At 31.2% G+C, this 24,464-nt stretch overlaps 1 protein-coding gene across 1 annotated transcript; it reads right to left on the bottom strand.

The window, feature by feature from the left end:
* Positions 1-1,028: 1,028 nt before the first annotated feature.
* LOC148611506 (uncharacterized) lies at positions 1,029-22,332 on the bottom strand. Its single transcript, XM_088592110.1, has 2 exons — positions 21,662-22,332; positions 1,029-2,362 (listed from the first exon to the last, which is right to left on the bottom strand). Exons 1-2 carry the CDS (start codon positions 22,233-22,235, stop codon positions 2,022-2,024), a joined length of 915 nt encoding a protein of 304 aa, XP_088448236.1. The 5' UTR covers positions 22,236-22,332; the 3' UTR covers positions 1,029-2,021.
* Positions 22,333-24,464: the final 2,132 nt, after the last annotated feature.

Below are 24,464 nucleotides of genomic sequence, written 5' to 3'. Positions count from 1 at the left end.
ATAACGAATAAGTCTACTGTTCTTTGTAAATCTCAACGACAGATACAATTTACTTAATGCCTACCAACAGATGTTATGGGAAAGTGGGTTTCAGCTCGTTGTCTATCTGTGCACCTGTTGACCCTTAATTTGAAATTTATTTTGTTCTCTCAAAACACATCATCATGAAAGTTGTATGACATGCCTTTCATGATACAAGTGTTTCTCTTTTTCTTTTTTTTTATAGTGCTTTCATTTTGTAGATGCTAACTCAGACTCTCTGTCAGAGGACAATGAGAAAACAAGTTCTCCCTACTGTTCATATGTAATACATTGCTGCTTAGTCTAGTATTGTGGTATGATTTCGTAGAAATTATAGGACGCAGTGAAACTGGATATGATTGTTATTTGAAATATAATATATCTTGCTGTTAACTTCCACATATTATGCTCTTTTCATTTCTTGATATTTGTTGTTTGTTTTTATGAGAGTTAAAGTGTCAGATATTTAATATGTGGGCCTAGTCTTTATCATGTAATCTCGTTATAATTTTAAGAAACATTTTAAACTTTATTGCTTGATCTGGTTTCATTTTTTTTTGTCTTCAGAATGTGTTAATATCAGCATTTGATATTACAAAAAGAGCAACAGGGTTTAACATTCTGTTCTGTATATTGTCAGATCCTTAAATTTAATGTTGTAATTTACTCCAACAATTCTCAAGCCACTTCAGATTTTTTTAGAAGTTGTGTATCTTTACATTTACAAAGTTTTTGTTTAAGAGATTTATTTAACTCGCTCAATCATGCTAAATGTGACTGTCTGTATGATTTTAATCGGCTATATTTGTTAAAAACACTGAATATTTTTTTTTCTTATGATGCCTATATCAAATTAACCTCAAGGTCCTTACCGTACATTTGTAATGCCCATCCATTTAGAAGTTGGAGTTCCTTTGTATAACCAAATTAATTATAGAGTGGTGTAATGCGCGAGACTAAATCGTCCGCATGTGCTTGTAATGCTTGATAATACACAAAAACACTACTCTATTGCACCATGATATTTTAATATCTTGTGTAACATCGTCAATGACGTAACACAAACAATTCAATCATACAATGACATTTCATATGCAAATTAGATATAAATAATTTTTCAATGTTATAAATAAACCATGAAAAGATTGAGCATCGATTTCAAATTACTATTACAATCACGACCATGAGAAACATAAAACATCGTAAACAAACGAAATACAAGTCCCATTGATCATGCCTCAACAGTGCACCAACCTGCCTTCTCATGGAACAACCTTAAACTTTCTATAGGTGGGGGTAGCGGTTAACAGGAAATGGTGTGGTTTAAACAAACAAGATGGATTCGGTAAGGAAGAGAAAAACATGATACCAAAATATCTGAGACAATTACAACTTCATTATATATAAAGATAATGAAAAGCTGAAAGATGAAATAACAAACAAAATTAAAAAAAAAAACAAATTGAAAAACAAAAAATTGTTAAAAGCAAACACTTAACAATATACATTATAACACAATTGAGAAAGGATAAATGTCCAGATAAAACAGAAAGAAGAAATCGAAAGGATAAAAAGACAGACAACTTACATATACGGAACACACTTTTAACATGTTTTGCTACTATAACCCCCTTAAAAGTTAAAGGATGTTCCATCATCATACAATTTTAACGGATTATTTCTCTATGGAATGTGGACAAATGTCACGTGTAACACAGATTGAGACAGCTAGACGATTCGCGATTTAAATATGACTTATCGCCCTTTAAATGTACAGCACTATAACTCAAGTTTGTAGTATTGAACCATATATATGATATAACACAACTTAAACAATTCAACAATCCTTTTTAGTAATCATTGCAAGGACACAATGTCACTCTCACGCCAACGTCCACCGAACATTGTGTGCTACCTGCACACAATATTCCAACTGAAACGCTACATCAATTGCCTCTTCTGAATATTTCTTTTCAATAGCTATTTTTATAGAACACATTTTATCGACTTTCTTGACACAATCCCATTGCCGTCATGGAAAGTCCATCTAAACTAATCTGGCATCCATCTCTAGAACTTTCGAACGCTGCCTCTTTCATTCTTTTCTTCTGCTTCATTCTACGATTTTGAAACCATATTTTGACTTGCGTTTCATTCAGTCCTAATGAAGCTGCTATCTCTATCCGCCTCGCCCTCGTTAAATATTTATTGAAATGGAATTCTTTTTCGAGTTCAGTCAATTGCTTGTTTGTGAAATTTGTCCTTCCCATATTTGGTTGTGAGGCAGCTGATGATGTGGTTGTTGGGGAATACCCATAGTCTGTGGCGGGCTTTGTTGTGACTGAAATAGAAACAAAAATCGTTAGCAACTTCATATCAATATAATACGAAAAAGCTGTTTTACTTTATTTCCAAAAAACTGCTAGCATATCCGACAAATGCCTTCAAAATCATTTTGTTTCACAAAAGGACGGGAAGGGTATCAAAGAGTTCGAAAACTTTGCAAATTATTATTTCATTTCCCTTCCAAAATTGGGAAGTAAAGAAACCATTGATGTTTTTTTTTCACAATATGTATTAAAAAAATGATAACCATATAGAGAGACTGTAATCCCTAGACGCATACCAGCGTTAGATTCTGGCCAACATACCATCGAATTATTTAATATACATACAAAAAAGTATGTATATTGTATTTACTTGTATCATGTCACAAAATAAGGCCAAAATATAATAGTATTGTTTCCTGTAACCAAACAAGAAAAAAATATGGTAGGTGGGGCAACAGGAAAAAGACATATTATTTGTCTTTCCTAATCAACAACAAAATTGTAGAAGATGTGGAAGGAAAACAAGTGCCGTTTTATATTGAAGGCATTAAACAGTACACAGACATACTGTCATACTGTGTGAGTGAAAATGAACAGCAGTGTTTGTGAACCCCACATGCGGACATTCGATCGAACATTACAAATCAGTTTAAGAAAGGAGTTATAAATCATGCAGCTATTTTCCCTTTTTTTAACATTAGCTGCATATACATAAGTGACAAATGGTTTCTATAATCTATCTTGTAAATATACAATAAAAATTATAGTTTTTATCGTGGTACAAGTTGACTGGACGCGACTGATTTCACACCAAGCAGAGACGAGTGGTCTTTATGATAAATGTTGTGTCTCCCAAAACCGATAATTTTTTGTAATTACAGGGAAAAGAGATGTCATTTACCACTATTATTACACCTAAAAAGGCCATTTTTCATTTTCGAAACAACGCTGTCATTTTCTAGTTGTTGTGTCAAAAAAAATGTAAAGGAAAAACTTCATTGTTTGAATCGGGATTCTTCGCTAAAAAGAAAAAGTGTTTAGACAACGGTGTAAAACAAAACGTTTTATGTCAATTTTTCCGCAAAGCAATTTTTTAACAAACTTAAAGACCAACTTTAATTTTTACAGGCCTTAAACAATTTTATTATAATAAGAATAATAATAAAATAATATAAATGTGAATATTGTAATTTTAATCTATCCGAACCTTTTCCTAAAACATATTGTCTTAATTCGCTTGGTTTCTCCGGCACACAATATCTTCAGAATTTTCTATGCGATTATCAAGAATGTGTCATTTCTTTGCTATTTTACTCTCAAAAGACTATAATGCACATGTCAAGCAAGGCGCTACACCGGAATTGGATCTATTTTTGTAGAAATTGATAGCCTTCCAAAACCAAAGATGTCAAAACAAAGGTCTTGCGTTCCTTCAAAATTCTCAAATGAAACTAATTTGAAAACAAGAAACGGTATGCTAAAAAATGGTAAAACTGTTTTTCTTTGTTCTAACCGTGTTAATCAGTTGTCATTCATGTTAAAAAACAACGTAGAAGTCTACTTGGCATTCGGATATCTCGTTACTAATGGATACAAGAAAAGACATTCCGAACAGGTGATGCGCCTTAAAGAGACCGTGTGTCAATTCGTCTGAGAGATGTGATAATTAGTTAAGTCATTGTCAGATTTAAACAAATGCAATTTACAACGGATTTGTCTGTGAACATTTTTTTTAGTAGTTTTACTTTTAAAACAAAATATGACCTGGTACAATATTACATTCACCATGATTATTTGTTTACATGCAAGTCAAACGATGCCTTCCTTCTTTAAACCGATTGTGTATTATGGTTCCCTTATAGATATATATAATAGAAGGATCATGCAAATTTTCATTGAAAGAAGTAACTTTACTTGTTAAACTCTTCCGAAGTGCATTTTGGTACAGATATAAAAAAGCACATATTTTTATCCAAATCATCACTATTAACAAATCGAACGTTGACATTAATGTTCAGTTCTAAATTAGTCTTTCTGGAGGCAGTTTCCCCAGAAATTAAAATGTAAATGCATCATCAATCATTTTGGGACAACAAAATATTTTCCAATAGAGTTCCAACCAAACAAAACATCTAGAAAATTCTGACGTTATTAAAACTTCTCACCCCGAAAGGACAGTCAACGCAACGAAGATTTAGTATTAAGTCTGACTTGTACTGTTTAAAACCAGATTACATCTAAAATGACATTTTTCATACACTGCAGAGGATGGTCTTTCAATCCACCTATCTCTTGTTTAAAACCCTTTCACAAAGTACATCAACAAAATTCGAAAAAAAAAGTCATTTATAGTGATCTACGTACTTTTTGATTTAACAAAACTAACAAAAAGTGAAACTTCATGTATTTCAAAAATAACTTCTCAAAAAATCAAACGCCTCTTCTTCTATGCAATTGTTACAATATGTCGATAAGGCCCAGGCAAAGCGGATAAGGCCCATGCAAAGCGCGTAAGGCCCGGGCAAAGCGGATAAGGCCAAGGCAAAGCGGATAAGGCCCAGGCAAAGTAGATAAGACCCGGGCAAAGCGGGTAAGGCCTGGGCATTGCTGGGATGCCTATATAGAGTTCTAATTATAATACTGTATGAAAATCTATTTTACATTAGATGAATCGAATTGTCACGATTCTTTTCTAATGATACGTGAAATGTTCAAATAGCACATATTAAGACATATTGATATTTTTGCTTTCAACTCAAAATATCAAACACCCTTCTTTCAACCGATATGACATAAAAGCCTCAAAATGACCGTTTAAATTACTTCCTAAACTGGTAAGTACGTATCCATTCGGTACTCTCTACAATGGCACTAGAGTCTCGAGGATTACTATCATGAAAATTGAAAATATCTTCAAAACTTGATCTAACAACAGAATAAACGTTCTTGATGTTTAAATAAATTAAAATTGAATTAAACTTTATTCACCTCTTTCAATTGTCAAAGTTTTGACAGCTGAGAGTTTTGAGTTAAATAAGATTTTAAAAAGAGATTTCTTATAAAGTTATCAAAATTTGTATCGCAACAAATTTATAGTTGATACGTCCTGTCCATTTTGTACATTGCACCAATAGTACAGATGTGTACTGTTGGTTGTTCAATTTGCGTTTCTTGTCAAAACTGCACTAGATTAAACTATTGAATCAATTATTATTATTCACGGATTTTTTCTTACTCCTTGGAGAGTTGGTAATTTATTTTCCCCATCATTTAAGCACATTTTCTCACCTTTACCATGCTCACTATTTATCTTGTCATGAACAAGTCGCTCGGGAATTCGAATCAAACAATAGAGGTCGCTTTGTGACAAGACAACTGTCAAGGACTGAATGCAGCCATTTCCGGAGGCCACTTACACGAGGAAATTCGAGGCCTTATACACCGTTTCACAGAACATTTTTTTACAGAACAAGAAAGTAAAAGTGCGATTAAATTTCTAATGACTTTATCACAAACAAACATCTCTATATTTTTGCGTACGTCTGTGTCGAATTTCATGCCATTTTTGCAGATTCATTCGAAATATTAGGTGAATTTGATCCCCAATTATATTATTGTAATTATTTTTGTCACGACTGGGTTGAATTCTGAAAGATGCTATTAAACATGTACGAAAAAATACCTATGCAAACTACAGCAACTTGAGATGATGTCATAATTTAAATTATGAAAAAGGAGCTATAATATTTATAGACTCATACCGTTCTACACTTTCAGTTTTTGGTCAAACTAACAAATTTTTATCTCGAACATAAACTACTTCTACAAAGTTAACATTTGGTTTGTGTTAAACGAACCTCTCAGTTTTTTTTATATATACATATATTTCATGATGCAAGAAAGTTATTTTTTATTGTCTGAACATTTTTTTAATTTTTTTATTATTTATTGAATCTCTACGGACAAAATTAGACACATATTTAACCGTTTTAGCTATGGGTCTCAGACATAGTCAACGGTTCGTTCGGGCACTCAGCCTTCATCTATCAATACCTTATCGCCTTTATAGTTTATATGCGTTACACATGCAAAAAGCAGGTTTGTCAGACATGTTAAAGGCATAACTCTCTAAAGACGATGAACATGATGATTCCACGCTTTTAATTCAATTATACTACAATAAAAACGAATTAACAAATTAAATTATCCTTTATTGACGAGGAGAAAAATCTTCCCATAAAATATCAGTTTTTTTTCTTTGCTACAAGCGACATGCTATTCAATTAGACCTTTCAAGCCTCCACAATTGCTTCTAGTGATATAATCTAGACGGTTTGGTTATCTTTAAAAAATGAAATATAACCTTTAAAATAAAAATAGGCAATTTTTTAACACAATATTTTGACTACGACAGGTCTAAATTATACCTTTAACTGATACTAAGCCAAACGTTCAATTAATTTGAAATTTACACCTTTTAAGTAATATAAGCCTTAAATCTGTCAATTCCCTTGTTTCACAGGGTTTCGCGGAGAAATCATATTCCTTGTACGAAACAGTTAAGAGTTTGACATCAACCACTTAAAATTTCTATTTTCAGAATGAGAATGTGAGACATTCAAACAGACATTCTCTTGTTCCGCTAAAGACGCTTTCTTAGTCCACATTAAAATAATGTTAAAATTTGGTTTATTTTAATCCTGAATTCCTAATATGCTTAAAATTGCTGGAAAGTTGAATAAAACCATTACAAAAATCTAGAACAATTTTCAAGTTTTTGTTGTTGTAAATATTGAAAGCAGAATTACGATAACAGTGTTTAATGTACATAAATCGACTTCTTAAACCTCAATATTTGATAGGAGAATTGACGTAAATATGAAACCAATTTATTATTTATTATAAATCAATACAATTTATTCTGATTAGTATTCTATCCTTGAATGCTTTGAACTTATAATTAATTCAAATATGGAAATAAATGATACTTTTCATGGAAGTGAAGTATTAACACTATGGTCTGAAACAATAATATTGTATATAGTTTTAACGAATGAAGTCTTTGACAAATCAAAATAAAACTTTCCTTGATACATATAGACAATGAATTATAAACACGGAATGTATTATGAGAAGTACAGAAATAACCGGTGTTTTTTGTATTTTTTTTTGTTTCATTTTTATTGTTTTACTTTTATTTTTTTTTCTTTTGTTTTTGTTCTAAATTTGATCAAATTACATATCATATATGAAATACACATATAAGATAACCTTATGATTCTGGAAGGTTATATACACATTAGGGTGTACATGTACTATGATCCTAGATTTTATTCAGTACTCAAATAGTAGTTGCATTCAAGTTGTAGCCACCTTAAAACATAAGAGTTCAAAGAAAGTTCTACTACTATGGGAATATTTAACGACTTTGACTACTCTTTTGGGTCTTACACAGTCGAAAGAAATTTCTACCTTACATTTGATTAACCTTCTTGTCCGTATACGTGAAGCGTTATATATTTATCTGTATGTTTAGGAAAAAGATATATCGTCCTGTACTAGTCATTCAACCAAACATTATAATTTATGTGCACTTTGGTTTACTTAATAGCAATAAAATGAATGAAACAAAAAAAAACACAATTTATGAAAACTGCACATCTTTAAACCAAATAGAATTGTTTTACTTTAACCGATGAATAATCCTAATAAACAAGATATCATTGCCATAAGTTGTTACCATGAATTGTCACTGTGCTCTTTAGTTTTTCGTCTTACTTTTAAATGATTTCTATTGTGTTCATATGAGAGAAAAACCTATGCATATCTTATTATAACTTATAATATAGTTAAGAACTTTTCTTCCGAAATTCTTGAACATATATACCTTACATAAAATAACCCTACTTATTCCGTAAGAGATGATTCAGCAAAATTAGCAATATACGTCATTCACCTTCGTTTTTTATATGCATAAACCGGAAATTACAGAATGCCATTGCATGTTTTGGAGGACACACATACTGCCATAGTATATGTCAACGGTTAAATTAATTAATTCATGTTACTTTCACAAATATTCCAGCAAAAAGGGGTTCTTTTTAAAAGAAAATTGTGTATATACATGTATTTTAAGCTTGATACACACTAAACTAGTTTTCCATTCTTCCTCTTTGTGATATCTGAAGGTATTTACCATTTTATATTCAGGTTATATACGCTGGTGTATTTGCTTTGTTTTGCAGTAGCCGTTCTATTGCTTAATTTCAACATCATAAGAAGAAACGGCATATTTTTGTGACGGTCAGACCCTACCAAAATAACTAATGATTACCCAACACATGCAATTTAATTACATATAATACATGTGCATCCCATGCGATTTAATTAATACATAAGTATCACATGCAATTTCATTAGAACATATGCAGTTACATGTACCTTTTTTGTGCCTATATAAAGGTGCAAGAAGTTTCAAAGTGTTTTGACTATAGCATGGCTGCAATATCAGAACTATTATCTTCATTCGTCTAATTGGTGACCAATTAAACCTAATGGCAAAAATGGAAGATTTTCAACTGTTTAATGGAGGTTTGTTTAATAAAGCTACTGTTCTCAGGGTCGTAAATCATTTTGTGCCATCTTAAATACACTAACGTGGATTATTAGATTATGATTTAATTAATATCTCTAATTAAAGAAAATTACGTGGCAAAAACAGCATGCTTTGAGAATATCAAATACAGTTGGCTTTGTGTCAAGTACATCCCTTTCCAATGACATCAACATTGGTTTGATTTAATTTCAACCCATAGCAGTTTAGCTGCCGAGAGAGACAGCACTGGTGACAGCTTACTAAGATGGATGAGCTTTCCTCTAGAATTCTTATTCTTTAGCGAATTCACTAATCTGATGGAACGTTAGTTTTTTGTATTGGCCCAATTATTGCGAAGTCAGATTCTTTCAGATAATGTTTCTTGGATCTCTTTTTCTCTATTTTTGAAAGGTTGACCTTCTGTCAAAATATGACCATTTTGTTCAGTTTAAATAACGATAGAACTTGGATTATATGTTAGACAGGAAATACTCGTCAATACAACTAGAAAAAAATTTTTTTTGGTAACTTAACCATATTTCGTCCATGAGATGTTGTGCATGATATTTTTTTTAATTTTCATTACACCAAATGCTTGTATTGCATTCTTTTTTATACCTGATTTTGAAGAAAAATTGTAAAATATAAACGTTATCCTTCAATTAATAAAAAAGAAAAATTATTTTCTAGCATAAATTCTGAGATACGCTTGATGAATTTGGATGTAAGCCGTTCATTGATGACCACACTATAATTAAGGCAATTCGTACATTATCTGCAGGGGTTACCGGGTAGGAACCTCCGCTTCGATAGACAATTTTGACAATTTCGTGCAGAATTTGTACGAAAATGGTTTTAAATTTAATATTGTTCATTTGTATTTTCTTCTAAATACACTGGAACAGTTATTCAGTATCTGCTGATTTCTAAAGGGTATGGTCAGAAATCACAGTTATGTAAGACATCTGGTACAAAAAAGTCTCGAGGTATCTCAATAAATTGTAGATATAACAATAAAAATCAACAGAAACAATATAATCTACATGTTGAATATTCATTATAAACATTTCCTAATTTTTGTCAAAGGATGATGCAAAATAAAAAAAAAGATTTTCTTTTTGTCTTCCGATAACCAATCTCGTGTAAATGTCGTAATTAAGATATCAATCTTGTCGATTTGGACCGAATAGTATAATAATGTTATTTCTAAATTCTTGTACATGTACATATACGACAAAAAAGTCATCTATGTAATATCATGTGCCAGCACGTTTCTTCCCCAATGTATTTTTTCAACTTGTCACGGTAAACGTAGCTTTAAGAACACGCATCTCTTTATTTTTTTCAATTTGTTCATCTTTGAATTAAATAGTTTTATTTTAATCCAAAAAAGATAAGACATGGTTTTATAATGAAAGAAAAAACAGAAGATATGTGACATCTATGTGAAAATAATCGTTAGCTTTTCTTTACTCATAAATTACGTGTAAGTTATCATAAAAGTACTTTTGCCAACTATTTGGTGCACTGAAGTTGTAAAAATAGTTCTTTGCAAAATGAACAAATTATCAGATAGGAACAATTCATCGTTAATTAACATGTCCATCAGTAGAACCACAGAATCCACAACATGCAACTAGGCGTTTTTTCTTGTTGCCTTTTCGCGGTTAATGACAGGCATCTAAGACGAAGAAATCTAAAATAATTACGGCTTGTTAAATAGCATTTCTCTGATTCGAACTGCGATATGTCATCCATCATTCTCAGACCAGCACAAGCAATATCGGCACGTTTCGTAGCGAGACCGGAAAGAGAACTATATTCCCATTTTTTGCGATATCAAGCGGAAGCGGTAAATGGGCGGATGTTGTGACTAGTTTATTGCGATTTGCCAGACGTGATTTTACAACTCTGATTCGGTAGCAAAAAAGTCAACTTCTACACATTCCAAAAGATATACAGACGATTCTATTATGTGCATGTCTGTCTTAAATTCCTTCCAACATATATTTAATTAATTCATTGTAACATTCGAAATTCTTATATAAAAAAATGTGAAAATATACCAGGCAAAGAAAAAAATGTCAGCTGATTTGGAAACAGACATTTTCCGATACCATAACTTATCAGAAACTTATCATTAACTTACATACATTTACAACAAAATTCAGAAATTCAATCACAATGTCAGTCTAAGTAAAACTTCCAATTCTTCTATAGTCTTGAATATGTTTGAAAGGATGCGGAAATATGACAGCAATTTAGAAATTTTCAAGACGCTGATTTAATTATAACACACAAAAAAATCCTGTCGCTTTATTACATTTTAATTGTTATTACGAATTCAGGTGCAGTCTACCGTAATATCTAAAACAATGGAATTACAGGTGGAAAAAGGAATTGACTGATGTCAAAGGAATATCAAGGGATTCAATTTATACATTGATCGGCAGTATAATTATATTTACTTTCTTAAATCACTGAACTTTTTACTTTAACTTTTGTCAAAGCCACGTGTTTGATATGTTAATATTTGTTTTCATTGTTCACGCCGAAGTAGCATCACAGACGCGCTTTCAATAACAATAGAATCACGGTATAGAATTAAACGCACTGATCACGTCGTTCGTTGATTGACGACTTTATTTCGTTCTCCATTCAAGCCTGATTATATTTTCATTTCGATGTACATGAATTCATGAACGGGCGATTAAGTTAACTCATAAATAGAGCTGCAGTCCACCTTAAACCGTTTTTGAAGTGTACGTGTGTCATGTGAAGAAAGTACTATAAACCGACCGTTCATCTCCGACCTAAACACGCAAAGAATAAGCCTTCATATTGTTACCGGATTTTCTGCAGTTAGACACATTAGATAAGACTGTCAAAGTATAGAATCTGTTCAAAGTTTCCGTAACTGATACTGAAGAAAATGATTTCTAGTCAACCTAAATTGCTAGCCAAAATCACAAATGAAAAATGACAGACAAGCTGTGTTAAACATCACACTATCGCCTTCCGTTACATTCTTCCGGCCAACCAACGTATAGAGACAGAAAGTGGCCTGTATCAACGCCAACTTCAGATCAATCAAACTCTACCTTTTTCTATATGTTGTCGTCTCAGTTGAGAAAAACTTTTAGCCAGATGATTTTAAAGAAATAGAAATAAAAATATAAAGAGAAATTAAATACAAATGGAAAAACGTATCAACAAATATAAAAAGAATCAAATTTAGTGAAGGTTTTGATAAATTCTCCCAGGACCAAAACTCTTCTTCGTACCCGAAGCCAGTTTTACTAAATAAACCTTTCTGATTCGCTTAAAAAAATAAAGCAATCAACTAAATGGTTGCAAAATAGGAGCTAAGCTCTGCTATAACACTTGCTTGGGCAAAAAATAGACGAGAGAAAAATAGAAATAAACAAGTTACTGTAATACACGATGATTGGGTATAAATCTTATTTTACTAGATTTACATTTAAACAAGATATAAGACTAAGACAATATGATTCTTTCACTGAAACCGTTTTAGATGGAAGGTAATTGAAGTGAATAAGTATTAACTATATTGTGTTCTTCATAGATTTCTTACCACTTTGACGGACGAAAGGACCAACAGCTTTACATTAGAACAGTTGTAGATCGAAATATTTCGGAAAGGGGTCAGTTGCCTGGGCCAAAGGGGGGGTAATAAATTTACAGTAATTGTCTATATAATCAATCGAATTTTCAAGCAAAAGAGAGACCCAAGGCACTTCATTATACACAATATGCATACAAGCCTCGTGTTTTTAACCATATAAATTTTATCAAACGACATTAGACGGAGCAAAAATAATTAAGATCTATTTCAAATTATACACATCGTACATGTACTTTTTCAGACGACGGTCGAACAAATCTTTTAATGATATAAAAAAAGATTTGCAGATAAGGATGGTAATGAATATTAATTTTCAGAATTGAACAAAATAAAAAAATAACTTTTTAAAATTTTATGAACTGTTAGTATACATGTATTCAATTTGTCCTGAATTCCTAAGTGTAACACAATTTTGAATAAATACTTTATTCTTAAGTAAGCTGTTTTTTATCAGTATTTTGAATGCATATGGTAAAATTTTGTTACTCAATCATGCACTGTTTAATAGAAAAGGTAAATACGGAGACCATTTGTTCTAAATAAAATGGTAAATCAGTTCACATATGTTTAAGTATTGTTTTTGTGCTTTACAGACATAGCTTCGAGCATACAGGCTGTTACGATAAGCCAAAGAAATAATATCCATCGAATGTGTACGAACGCATAAACCTCAAAGTGATCTATTTGTTAGCAATGATTTGAATACCAATTCTGCAATAAATATCAAAATTTGTCAAATATTGTTTTATGTATGATTTTAAGTCATCGAAGGTCACAATGTCCCAAAACGTTAATGTCATGATTTTAACGTTTTCTTTTTTTTTAAACGAGACGAAACATATGTTCTTAAAAACCTGTGTCCGTATAAAAAAAAGGGCGAAGAGAGAGTCACATTGTCGAACACCTTTTGTCAAATCAAAACTTTATTTCCACTGGAATGTGAATAAATGTGACATTTTTGTTCTCAGACATTTACGAGGTTGAGAGGAAAAAAAAAACAATACAAAAACAAAAACAGTAGAACGCTCTTTTTATTCAAGGATTGCTATATCATATTTCCATAGGCATGTCGGTCAGTAAGCAAAAAGGAACAAAAACAAAACAAAAACAGGTTAAGGATAAAGGTTTATGTGGATAAAATTCACCCTCTACTAATACCCTTAAACAATGATATAGAACCAGACAATCTGTGTAAACGGAAGTATTTAAAGGACTTGTTTTTTATTCAAACCTTACTTACATACGATTTCAAAGGTTTTATTGTTTTCTGTTTTTCATAATTTATGAAATTAAATTTTAGAAAATAAGACGAACATAAGAATACATGTATACTCCTATTTTAAAAATGTACATAATAGTATAAAAACAGTACTTATCTAGAATTACTCTCTAACATACACGTAGAATATTTACCATGAGAATGCGTAATGCTAGAATAAATTATATGATTTTGTGTATGAATATGACATCTATAATAATCATCAAATTACAACATCAAAAGCGCTATAAAAGTAAGTTTATCATCCCGACACCTAAAACATTCTAATGGTGACATTCACCTAACAACAATGAACTGTAGAAATGGATATATATACTGAGTCATCGTAGCACCTTGTCGAAGTCCGCGAAAGAAACATGTCTATACAACAATTATGGTTGCAAAATTTGGGTGGTATCCATGTGGTTTCTAAACGCATCGTCTTGTCTTGTTTAAACATTATTTTGTGCATAGTTTTTTTGCAGATAGTTGTCTTGAAATTTGTATTTTGACCTACTTGTTTGAAATAATGTAGTTTTCATTTTGCGGATTAATAGGTTTCGAAAAAACAGTTGTTTCATTTTAACAGAAATTGATTTTTTTTTATAATTGTGCTTTTCAGAAATTTTGAAAAAGTGATAGTAAAATGTTCAAGACCCCACCGAGATCATTTCTTTGTGTGATTGATTTAAAACACGGAAGCTTTCACATTTTACTATAGCGGTGTTAGGTGAAAAAGACATAAATTGACATGCCATTGACTTTAAGTGTGAAGACTTTATGTTTGCAGGGGATAAAAGATTTTATTTGTCACTTTTAGATGATATTATATTTTAGTTTTCCTTCATGTTTATTTCATTCCAATCAGTCGTGTGAAAGTTTGAAAATAGTTCGTTTAGAATAATAAATTCAAGGTCAGAGATCACTTATACGTCAACTTAAAATTTATTTCATTCAGCATTTTAAAAGTGATGGGCAAAATGTATTTAATTTCCTCCTATAAATGCCAATATCATAGTACAATTCATAAATTGCCAATTACATGTTATCATCGACTTATTCTAAATGGACAATTCGTGTTGAAGACTTCCAAAACAAGCGTCCTGTCGAATATCTTTTAAGTTTATGGTTTATGTAACGATTTGTTAGTTGTTTGATTTTTTGTTCCATAGCAAAAAGCGAGTTTAATAGTTTGTGCATCATCATTAAACACATTGAATTGTATAAAATGAAGTCAAGTCGGGTAACCTTAAAACTTGTCGAATCAGTGTCTATCATACTGTAAAACGGACATAATATTGTACATGTACCAAGTGAACAAAGGAATTGTGATGAAATAAAAAAAAGATATCCATTTTCAATACCATGCTTCTATTTTAAAAATAAAGTAGTGCAATTCCGGTAATATCACCGGTACCGGTCCTCAGATTAGTTCTATTCAAATCAAATTAAAAATACGAATATTATACATATGCTTTTTAATATTTCCACTCAAATTTTGTAAAAAGCCTTTCGTTGTATTTTTTTTTTATTTTCAATAACCCAAAAACTCTCCATATATGTCGTTCCTTGTTTAACAGCATTAACCATTGGTGGTTCTTGTCGGGGTTCGTGTGTACACATGTACGAAGATCAGGGGTCATGGGGTCCCGATTAAACACAGGTATTAGTGTGACTAAATTCGTTTCACAAATCATCTGTTCAGCTGGTGGCGATTTAACTGACAAATTCTGTCAAAATTATGATTGATACGGGAAGTATGTTCAAATGACAGGCAAATAGTATCTGAAAACACATTACAGACACATGTGTAACAACAAAAATCGATGTCGGTACAGCAAAGATATCCGAATATATGTGTATAACACTTCATCATTCAATCTGAAGTGACCTGACTTCATTAATCAAAATCGCGAAAAATAATTTGTAACTTATGATGACTTTATAAGTTAATAATTTTGTCACTTTGTAACCACAGTATTAACCCTTATTAACCCTCTTTTACATTTTACATATTTTTCTGCAGAAAAGTAGAATGGATTTATTTTTTAAAAAGTAAAAATGTGAAAAAAAACCTTTTCATATGAAAGAGATGATTTGAACAGAAACAAATAAAAAACGGTTTCAATGCTTATACTATTTTTAGTATTAACAAATAAATTGCTGCAAATGAACAGCTATGCTGATAACCATCAATAAACAGAAGTGAATGTAGGAAGTTGTTCTAATGTTTTCCTATATTTGGAAACTGTGTATGTTAGTAAATTACAAGTTTTGAACTTTATATTGCCAAGACTTCCGAATACAAGTAGTTCCTCTATTTTGTAATGGTAATTTGTTCTAACCAAATTATGCCTACATACTCAAATGTAATTTTGGATAAAGCATAAAGACAACGGACCTTATTTGTATCTTGTTCTACTGTTTTTCTATGAAAATTACTGTCGCTAAAACGAAGATTTTCAGGAATCGCATTCTCGCTAATTATAATCAACCACACTTTTGATATTCTGTAGAATGTCATTTAAGGTGATATTGAGGCTGGAGGCAAAGAAACCAATTTATCACAACAAATAGTTTCTAACGATCATGGCTGATAAACTTTGTAATCATGATGAAATCTATAAAAAAGAGCTTATAAATTGTTTAAAGGCGGAGTTTTTAAGTGTGTATTTAGATAGTAATAAAATCTTCACATTGAACCAATATTTGCTAATAAAACAGATTAGTTTAAGTTATTCGGTTATTATCGGCAATTTGAGATCAATATACATGTGAACTTTGACAGTGTCTAGAATTCTGGCGACAAAACTACGTATGGAAAAGACTCACAGAGACAATTAGCAATTCATAAAACTTCCATTTAGAAATATCAATGTACGTCGAGGTGCATAATGTCTTTTATATCAATCTAATTAAAATTAGATCTTAATTGGTTCCCCTTTTTTGTATGTCCTCATGCGACATAGAAAAAAGGGGGACATTTAAGACCTAATTGTAAAATAATTGCTTAAAAAAAACAACAAAACAAAACAAAGCAAGGCAGCACTAAAAAAAGAGGCAGAATGAAACAAACAGGTGTTTTAGGGAATGTAAAAGACGATACAAACAACCTGATATGAGTGACCAACGCGTCTAAAAAAAGCTATGTAGATTTATTTTATGGCATAGTGGATTTATGTGCAAAATGGTACAAAACATACTTGAAAAAATGTTAAAGGAACCAATCAAACGAATAAAAATATTTGAAGATTTTCTCTTCTGCAGTGACAGATCTTGGGTTTTTTGGACCCCCATTTAGTTTAAAAAACACCCCACGTGATCAATGTCCAGATTCTCCCCTAAATGCAAACTGGCAATACACGAAACATGTATATATTTACACATATTTAAAATATTATGGTATTGTACGAACGACAAAGAGTACAAATAAGAAGAATCCCATTAATTTCAGAGTCGTTTGCACGTGGCTGAGATAATGACGCGGCACCTAAATAAAGCTAATTAAAGTGGACATACACATGACTGCTACATAATTAAGAGTTTCTGTTTTCCTGGACGTCTGTATTCAAATCGGACAGACTGATGATAGGTGTGAAACAAGGCTATATAAATAGAAATGGGATTTGTAATTGAATCTGAAGCGAGAACGGGGGATAGAGATCTGCATTTTCTACTTCTAAAGATGATGGATCGTACCGAACCGTTATTGTGATGTGACTTACTGAACATTGTCGAAAACACATTCAGAATTTCATGTATTTTACAGACTAGTGGTTTTAGAGTTGAAAGGAAGTCGAGAAATCTATAATGTGTCGCCTTAAGGTCTAAAAACTAAGAATAATATGCAAATGCTGTTGGCAATTTTGGGTTTCCTCAAACGACAGTTTACAGTAAGATTAAATTGACCCATGCAAGTATGGCCTTTCTAGAGTATATTTAGATATAATTAATAAAAAGTTTGTTAGAGAAGCATGCATACTAACACCCTACATCTGCTATGCCGTCGCTCGTCCTACCAATACAAATCCGGACGCAAAATACATCTACATTAAACAATTTCAGTGTTCTACACCTACAGCGTAGGCTAAGATACAGTGCTCTAAACTTTAAGCTTTATGGAATAGATAAATAATTACCAATATGTCAAATAACAGACATTCCGAAGAAAAATCAAGATAAGTGCATTGTTGCTATAATTAACAAATTAGCTCAATAGCGACGAAAACGGTAGGCAACAGCAGGAATCTGGCAAAAATTTATTCAACTCATCAAGCATGAAACCGTAGCACAGAATAATACTTTCTTTTCCCCGAACTTTGAAATAACATCACACACAAAACCAAGAGTGGATAGAACTAGAGAATACTTTGGTAAAATCAATCCTTATTTCATTTGATGCCCAATTTCAAAAACTGACTAGCTATCTTTTACAAGATTGATAAGCCGTTATAATCAACAGATTATGCGACACGAGACCACAACCCTTGTCATAGGGCCACGGTAAAGATATTCAATTTAATTGATTATGGAACAATGGTCAAATGAAATATTATTTTTAATATAATAGATGAAACGTGATCATTTGTGTGGATTGAAATTGACAACGTTGAGCATCTGCTTCCAAAGGACGCCTACATCGTTCGGAGAAAAATTTAGGTATAAATAGCTGGGCAACTTATTTCAAAAAATGCTTTAAAATCACTCCTTCTGAAAGGTATATTGTACCTGTTTTCAACTTCAAGTAAAGCATTATATAGTGTCAGTAGAATTATTTTAATCAAATTTATTTCTTCCCTCCTCCGATTGTGTTACGTCAATATTGGCGACCAGCAGAGTGAGGCGTGTGTCTATTACAGAAAAGTTAACAACTATCGAAATATTAGAATTTAAAAAAAAATGATCAACGGATTTAAAGAAAACGGAAAGTTAATTTACGTTTTTCATTTCAACTGAAATCCAAATAAAGACACATTAATTTCACCTAATAAAAACAGTCCCCTAACATATTCTCAAACAAATGAGATAAAACGAATACATGTTTTAAGAAAAGTATCACCATGATTAGGGATAATTTTAAAGGTCATAAAAGGTATAACCATATTTTATTTATTAAAAAATTGTATTTTTATGTAAATAGTTAAATATCGTTAAGATTACGTAAAGTTAAATACCGCATTTATTTGATTCAAATTATATTCGATTGCAATTATAATAGCATGCAGTGGTACCAAGTATTACTGATAAAACAAAAAGTGTGTTGTATTAATTTATCTGACGACAAGAATCCGCAGGGTTAAATAGTTAAATAAATACTCTAACAAAGAAAATATTAGCTTTTTAACAGTTTAAGTGGATTAAGCAAAGTCCATAACGTCTGGTGCTAGACGGTCCACTTCAGATGGCTCGGTCTTATGAAACATTGGAGGGGGCGAGTGTATGTTGGTAGTCAATGCAGAGGATAAACATGACTTCGCAAAAATATTTTAAACTTGCTTGCTTTTAGGATAGATGAAAATTTAAAACTATTTCCGGACAGACATGTTTATACTTAGGATTGATCAGTTAACATTGGTTCGTTTGAGGTCATACAAACCCCATAATATAATACAAACATACTGGGTGGAACAGACCGATCGACAGACATTAACTTTCAGTCCACTTCATACGTAAGAAAATGTAAACTTTGAACGTTGCATGCCGGACACAAACTGGTCATTCCGGTAATTTGAAAAATAAAAAAATAGTTAGGAATTGTACTCATAATGTTTAGGTCTTTAACTATACTTATATTTTTGTCCCCACGAATTTGTAGAAGTGTATATGTCCTTCGAAATGGGTAAATATGATTAATGTCCCTTCTAAATGGACATTATATATTTTACAAGTAGAGGGTGTAAAGGAACAAGAAATCGTTGTCAAACAACTTGTTTTACTTGTAAGAAATATTTCATTTGAGCGACAAAATTTTGTCAGTGTTATTAGTACCTTTAGAATACATATTATACTTAAATATGACAGGGTTATATGCGAGATTATGTCTTCTTGTCAAAAATGACCCTTGTTCCTTACAAATAAACGCTTTTGACCCTCTGAAGCATTGTAAAATAAACGCTTTCGATCCTCTGAAGGAACGGTAATAAATACAGAGTTACTCACTGCTGTATTCTATACATTGTATTTAAAGTTGTTTTCATTCCGGGCTTGTAATGAAATTAAATAGATAAAATAATAGACCGAAAAGTTATTACATACCAATTTTTTAGTTATATTAATTTAGCTACTACACCTTTATAAATGATAAGATCAAAACCACCACAAATATGAAATTAATATCTGACCTGTATTTAAAAAAATGTGGATAAATTGTTAATTAAGGTTTATATACGACATTTTAATTGAAACTTGTGGTCTCCATTCAGATTTAGAGTAACATCTCTGTCATAAAGATCAAGTTAAAATAATTTCTATTTATTTATTTTTTATATCAATACAATATCACTGTTTAGAAATTATATATTTTTATAAGGACAGGAAAAACAGTACATAAATGTATACGTAATTTTCTTTGAAATATTTACGACCCCCCTTAAAGAATAAAACATACGGTACTCAAACTGTCAATATTATGATTTAATTCTTTAATCCTCCAAAATATTGTAAAAAACTTATGTAATTTACGATCATCGTTAGTTAAGATCAAAAAGATAAATAAAAAAATAGCCTCAAGAAGTAAACAATATTGTAAATTGATATTTTGAGATATACATTTTTGTTAAAATGTTTTCTTTTGTATTTTTTAAACTGTAACCGGTTTTGTAAGAAAAGAACCGTTAATTTGATTATTAACATGAATGACTATACTGTTATTTCTTGTATATTTTGAGATGCTTAAACAAATTTCAACTTTAAAGTTTAATTATCGTGTTATCTTTTTTATTAATTACACATAAAATTATCCTATTGAAGTTTTATTTAAATAACTGCTTTTAAGTAGGGATTGAATTTCAACTTTCAAGCGTTCAGAAGAGTAAAAGAAATATAAAAATGCAATAAGTATAATGATGTACCAGTTTATTTTAAGATTAATTAAAAGACGTCTTCTAAAAATAGTATCAACCACTTAGAATAAATTCTCTTTGACCATATCGTCGAAACGTTTACAGATGTTAAATTATTATTTGAATGAAAAAATATATAAACTGATTTCACCAATGATCATGACGAAACTTTACTTGGATTTATTTGCATGGTTAGTCTAGTACTATTTAAAACTGCTATGGTTGTAATGGTCTGTTTTTTTAAGCGAATGGTACCCAGCAGAGAAAATTAGAACGAAAAGAAAACAGGTAAATTACTGGAACGACTACAGTCAAAGTCTACACTGTTGTTGAATTACAAAAAAATATATATACATGCCCAGGACATTTTTTTTTATCTTTTAAGCATTGCTGACTTGATTAAATTATGGATTGAAGTGACATAAATATTTAACGAGACAAAACTTTACATTTCTAACAAGACGGAATGAACACGAAATAATTTAGATATTAAAAATAAACCCAAATTTTTTGTATTCCATCCTAGTTTGTAACATACATCGGTTATTAGCCAGATCCTACAGAACTTTGATCCCGCGGTTTATGATTTACTTTTATACTTTTCTCTTTTACGTCAGTAGATTCACACTGGGAAGTGAATATAATAATATAAACACAACATTCATTGCTAATCATAAACTGTCAGAAAATAGAACATCTCTATGTAACACATACAATAAAACAATATTTACACTTGGCTTTTTACACTACCTGTTTTTGGGGTGTTCCTTTTTATTTGCATCCATCGAAACGGCTTTGACTGCAATTCCTGTCCCGAAATCGGTTCTTGTTTTATTTGTGTTGCATGAGACGGTTGCTGAAGACTGGCACCGTAAGGGTTCGACAACGTACATGATCCGTAATTTTCTATACAAGCATTTGGATAGTTTGTTCGTCCGGGGGATACACTCATCTGCCCCCCTCCTAGATGGATATCACCATTAATTGTCAACCCATTGTGATTATGACCATTGATATAATTGTCCACCAAATGATTTTGGTTTTCTGGTAACTCGTATCCGGAATTTCGAGAATGTCTTGGAATGATTGTTGAATTGACTGGATATGATAGACACTGTCCATTTCCAAGGGTGAGGTCCACTCCAGATAGGCTGTGTGGAATGACATTTTCAGATCCATAGTAATTTTGTCCGGTATCTAACGAGCGATCATTAACAGAGTTATATCCATATACATGATTATTTGAAATTTCGGAATTAGTATAGCCGTTTCCATAATGCTGTGAATCTAAGTTACATAGAGTGTAATCACCTTCCGAATTCATAATTTTGAATGTTCAAATGTCAATAAGGGTTTCTAATTTAGCCCTTCGATAGAAAGATAAATCTAAAATAAATGAAGCTAAATTAGAACTTCAAAATGACAAGATTAGGGAGACTTATACAGGCCACGTGACAAGCTCTATCCAATCACGATTAATTTTACTACATCAGTTGGTAGTCAAAGTTTGATTGATGGATTATTTCACAGAGCTACTCAACCGTGACGGAGACGTCGACGTCCCTATAAACAATCATCTATAGTTTATGAAATTCGTTTTTTATTTATTCTATGCATAGAGAATACAAAGCCTGATTGGTTTTGAATTTTATATCAATATTTATTTTACTAACGGTACTGTTGACTTTTCTTTAGAACTTACCTTTGTTGATTATATCATCAAAGTCGATAAATTGTCTTTTTAATTCACCTGAAAACAGGTAAACTATCATATTATATTCATATCATCTGTATATGATATGCCGCGTCAATAGAGCGGAACTGAAATTCACATGGGTTAAATTCTTGTTTGGAAAATACATAATTTATCGCAATATTCAGTTTTCATCAAGTGGTTTTATTTTAGATATCTCTGTGTGCAGCATCGTTTATCTGTCAACACTTTGAATCAGAGCTACCGAGAATGCATTTGCCATATTTTCATAGCAGCAGGGCAACGGTGAGAAAAATGGCTTTCAAAATAGAAATTTACTGTTTGTTATAAAGCCCAACCCCTAACTAACAAAGACATATTCATGATTAGGAAAAGTGTTTTCGTAACACTATGACTTTCACAAACTAGTTTAATATTTATAAAGACCTATCGCTGTGAAGATTTTATTACCAAATATTATGAAAATACACTTCATATTTCCAAGGCAGTAATTATTTACATTCAAAAGACGTTGGACATTTTGAAAGTTTCTTTTCATCGGTCAGTTATTTTGCTTGAAACCTTTCACCAAACGTGTAATTATTATTATTTTTTTTGCCTTCACCATACTTTTCCCACGAAATGGACGATGTATCCTAAGTTACTCATCGGCTTGTATGTATTCATTTACATAAATTTTAGGGGTTAAAATAATATCAACATTTATCATAAATTCTTGGTATGAGAAATTTTGAGAATCTTTGTATTTCAACTAGTAACATGGAACCATAAGTACTAGTCATAAAAAGCCTGAAGCCTTATACAATGATATAGAAGTTCATAATAAATCTACGCTATTACTGAACTGAATTCATACGTTTGTGTGTAACCAGAATCAATTTTACATTTTTAGGTGATAAGACGTCTTTTTAAATGGTACCAAGTGACCATTAAATTGAATGTATGCATATATAAACAAAAACAAAAACACACAAACAAACAAACAACAACAAAAAAACAGAATGATGCCGAAGATAATGATGCTGAAGATAACTATTAATAACAAATACAAATTTGTTTTTGTGATCAAAGGAATATTAATAATGTTTTTAAATATTCAATTAACAAATAAGCCTTTCATTCAAGTAAGATATGAAAAAAAATCTGATATTTTATTCATGTGAAAGTTGGTCGAGTGAGTTTGTGTGAAATAGGTTATTACATAAAAAACAGCTGGTGAAGTAAATCAATTTAAAACAAAATAACGATAAAAACGATATTATTTGATATGTGAAAATGAAAATAACCAAATTATCAAACTCCTATGAAATTCCCAAAAATGAATGGTCCTACACCAGAGAGAGATAGAGAGAGAGCGTGTGTGTACTGAATTAGTGCATGCGTTTTCAGATATTATAGTATGCTGAACCTCCCACGTCCATTACATGATGCCTGGTAGGTCTTCTTCAATATTGTCTATAATATCGAAGAATGATGTAATAAGGGTACACGGAACGGTTATTGAATAAAGTATCGGTTAAATTGCATAATTTTCAGGGTAAAGTACTCCTTGGATGTACTGTTACATAAAGTTATGATATGTACTTTTGGAGGTTTATCTGGATATTAAGTATACTCTACGAACGTATAAAAAGACTGAAAAAGTCTTATGTCCTCGAATACAAGAACTAAAATATCATTTTATTCCTATATTTAATAATAGAAAAAAAAGGATATTTATGTATGTACACATTTTGCATGGCATGCTATACACAATTCCAAATTGTCTAATGTGGTATAATATTTGCATTTTATTTTTATACATACCAAAATACATACTCAAATTGGCGTGTATATTGA

This window comes from Perna viridis, chromosome 7 (assembly GCF_037379345.1).
Source record: "Perna viridis isolate PV_CMFRI_1.1 ecotype Kerala chromosome 7, ASM3737934v1, whole genome shotgun sequence".
NCBI lineage: Eukaryota > Metazoa > Mollusca > Bivalvia > Mytilida > Mytilidae > Perna > Perna viridis.
The sequence above is the reverse complement of the archived record's forward strand: the minus strand, read 5'-3'. Positions and strand labels throughout refer to the sequence as shown.

What these genes read in the sequence shown, in the direction of transcription:
- LOC148611506 (XM_088592110.1), bottom strand. Translation starts at nt 22,235, where the DNA reads ATGAATTCGGAAGGTGATTACACTCTATGTAACTTAGATTCACAGCAT. An exon ending in AAGGAACACCCCAAAAACAG is followed by an intron (nt 2,363 to 21,661) that starts GTAGTGTAAAAA and finishes TTTCTATTTCAG; the next exon opens with TCACAACAAAGCCCGCCACA.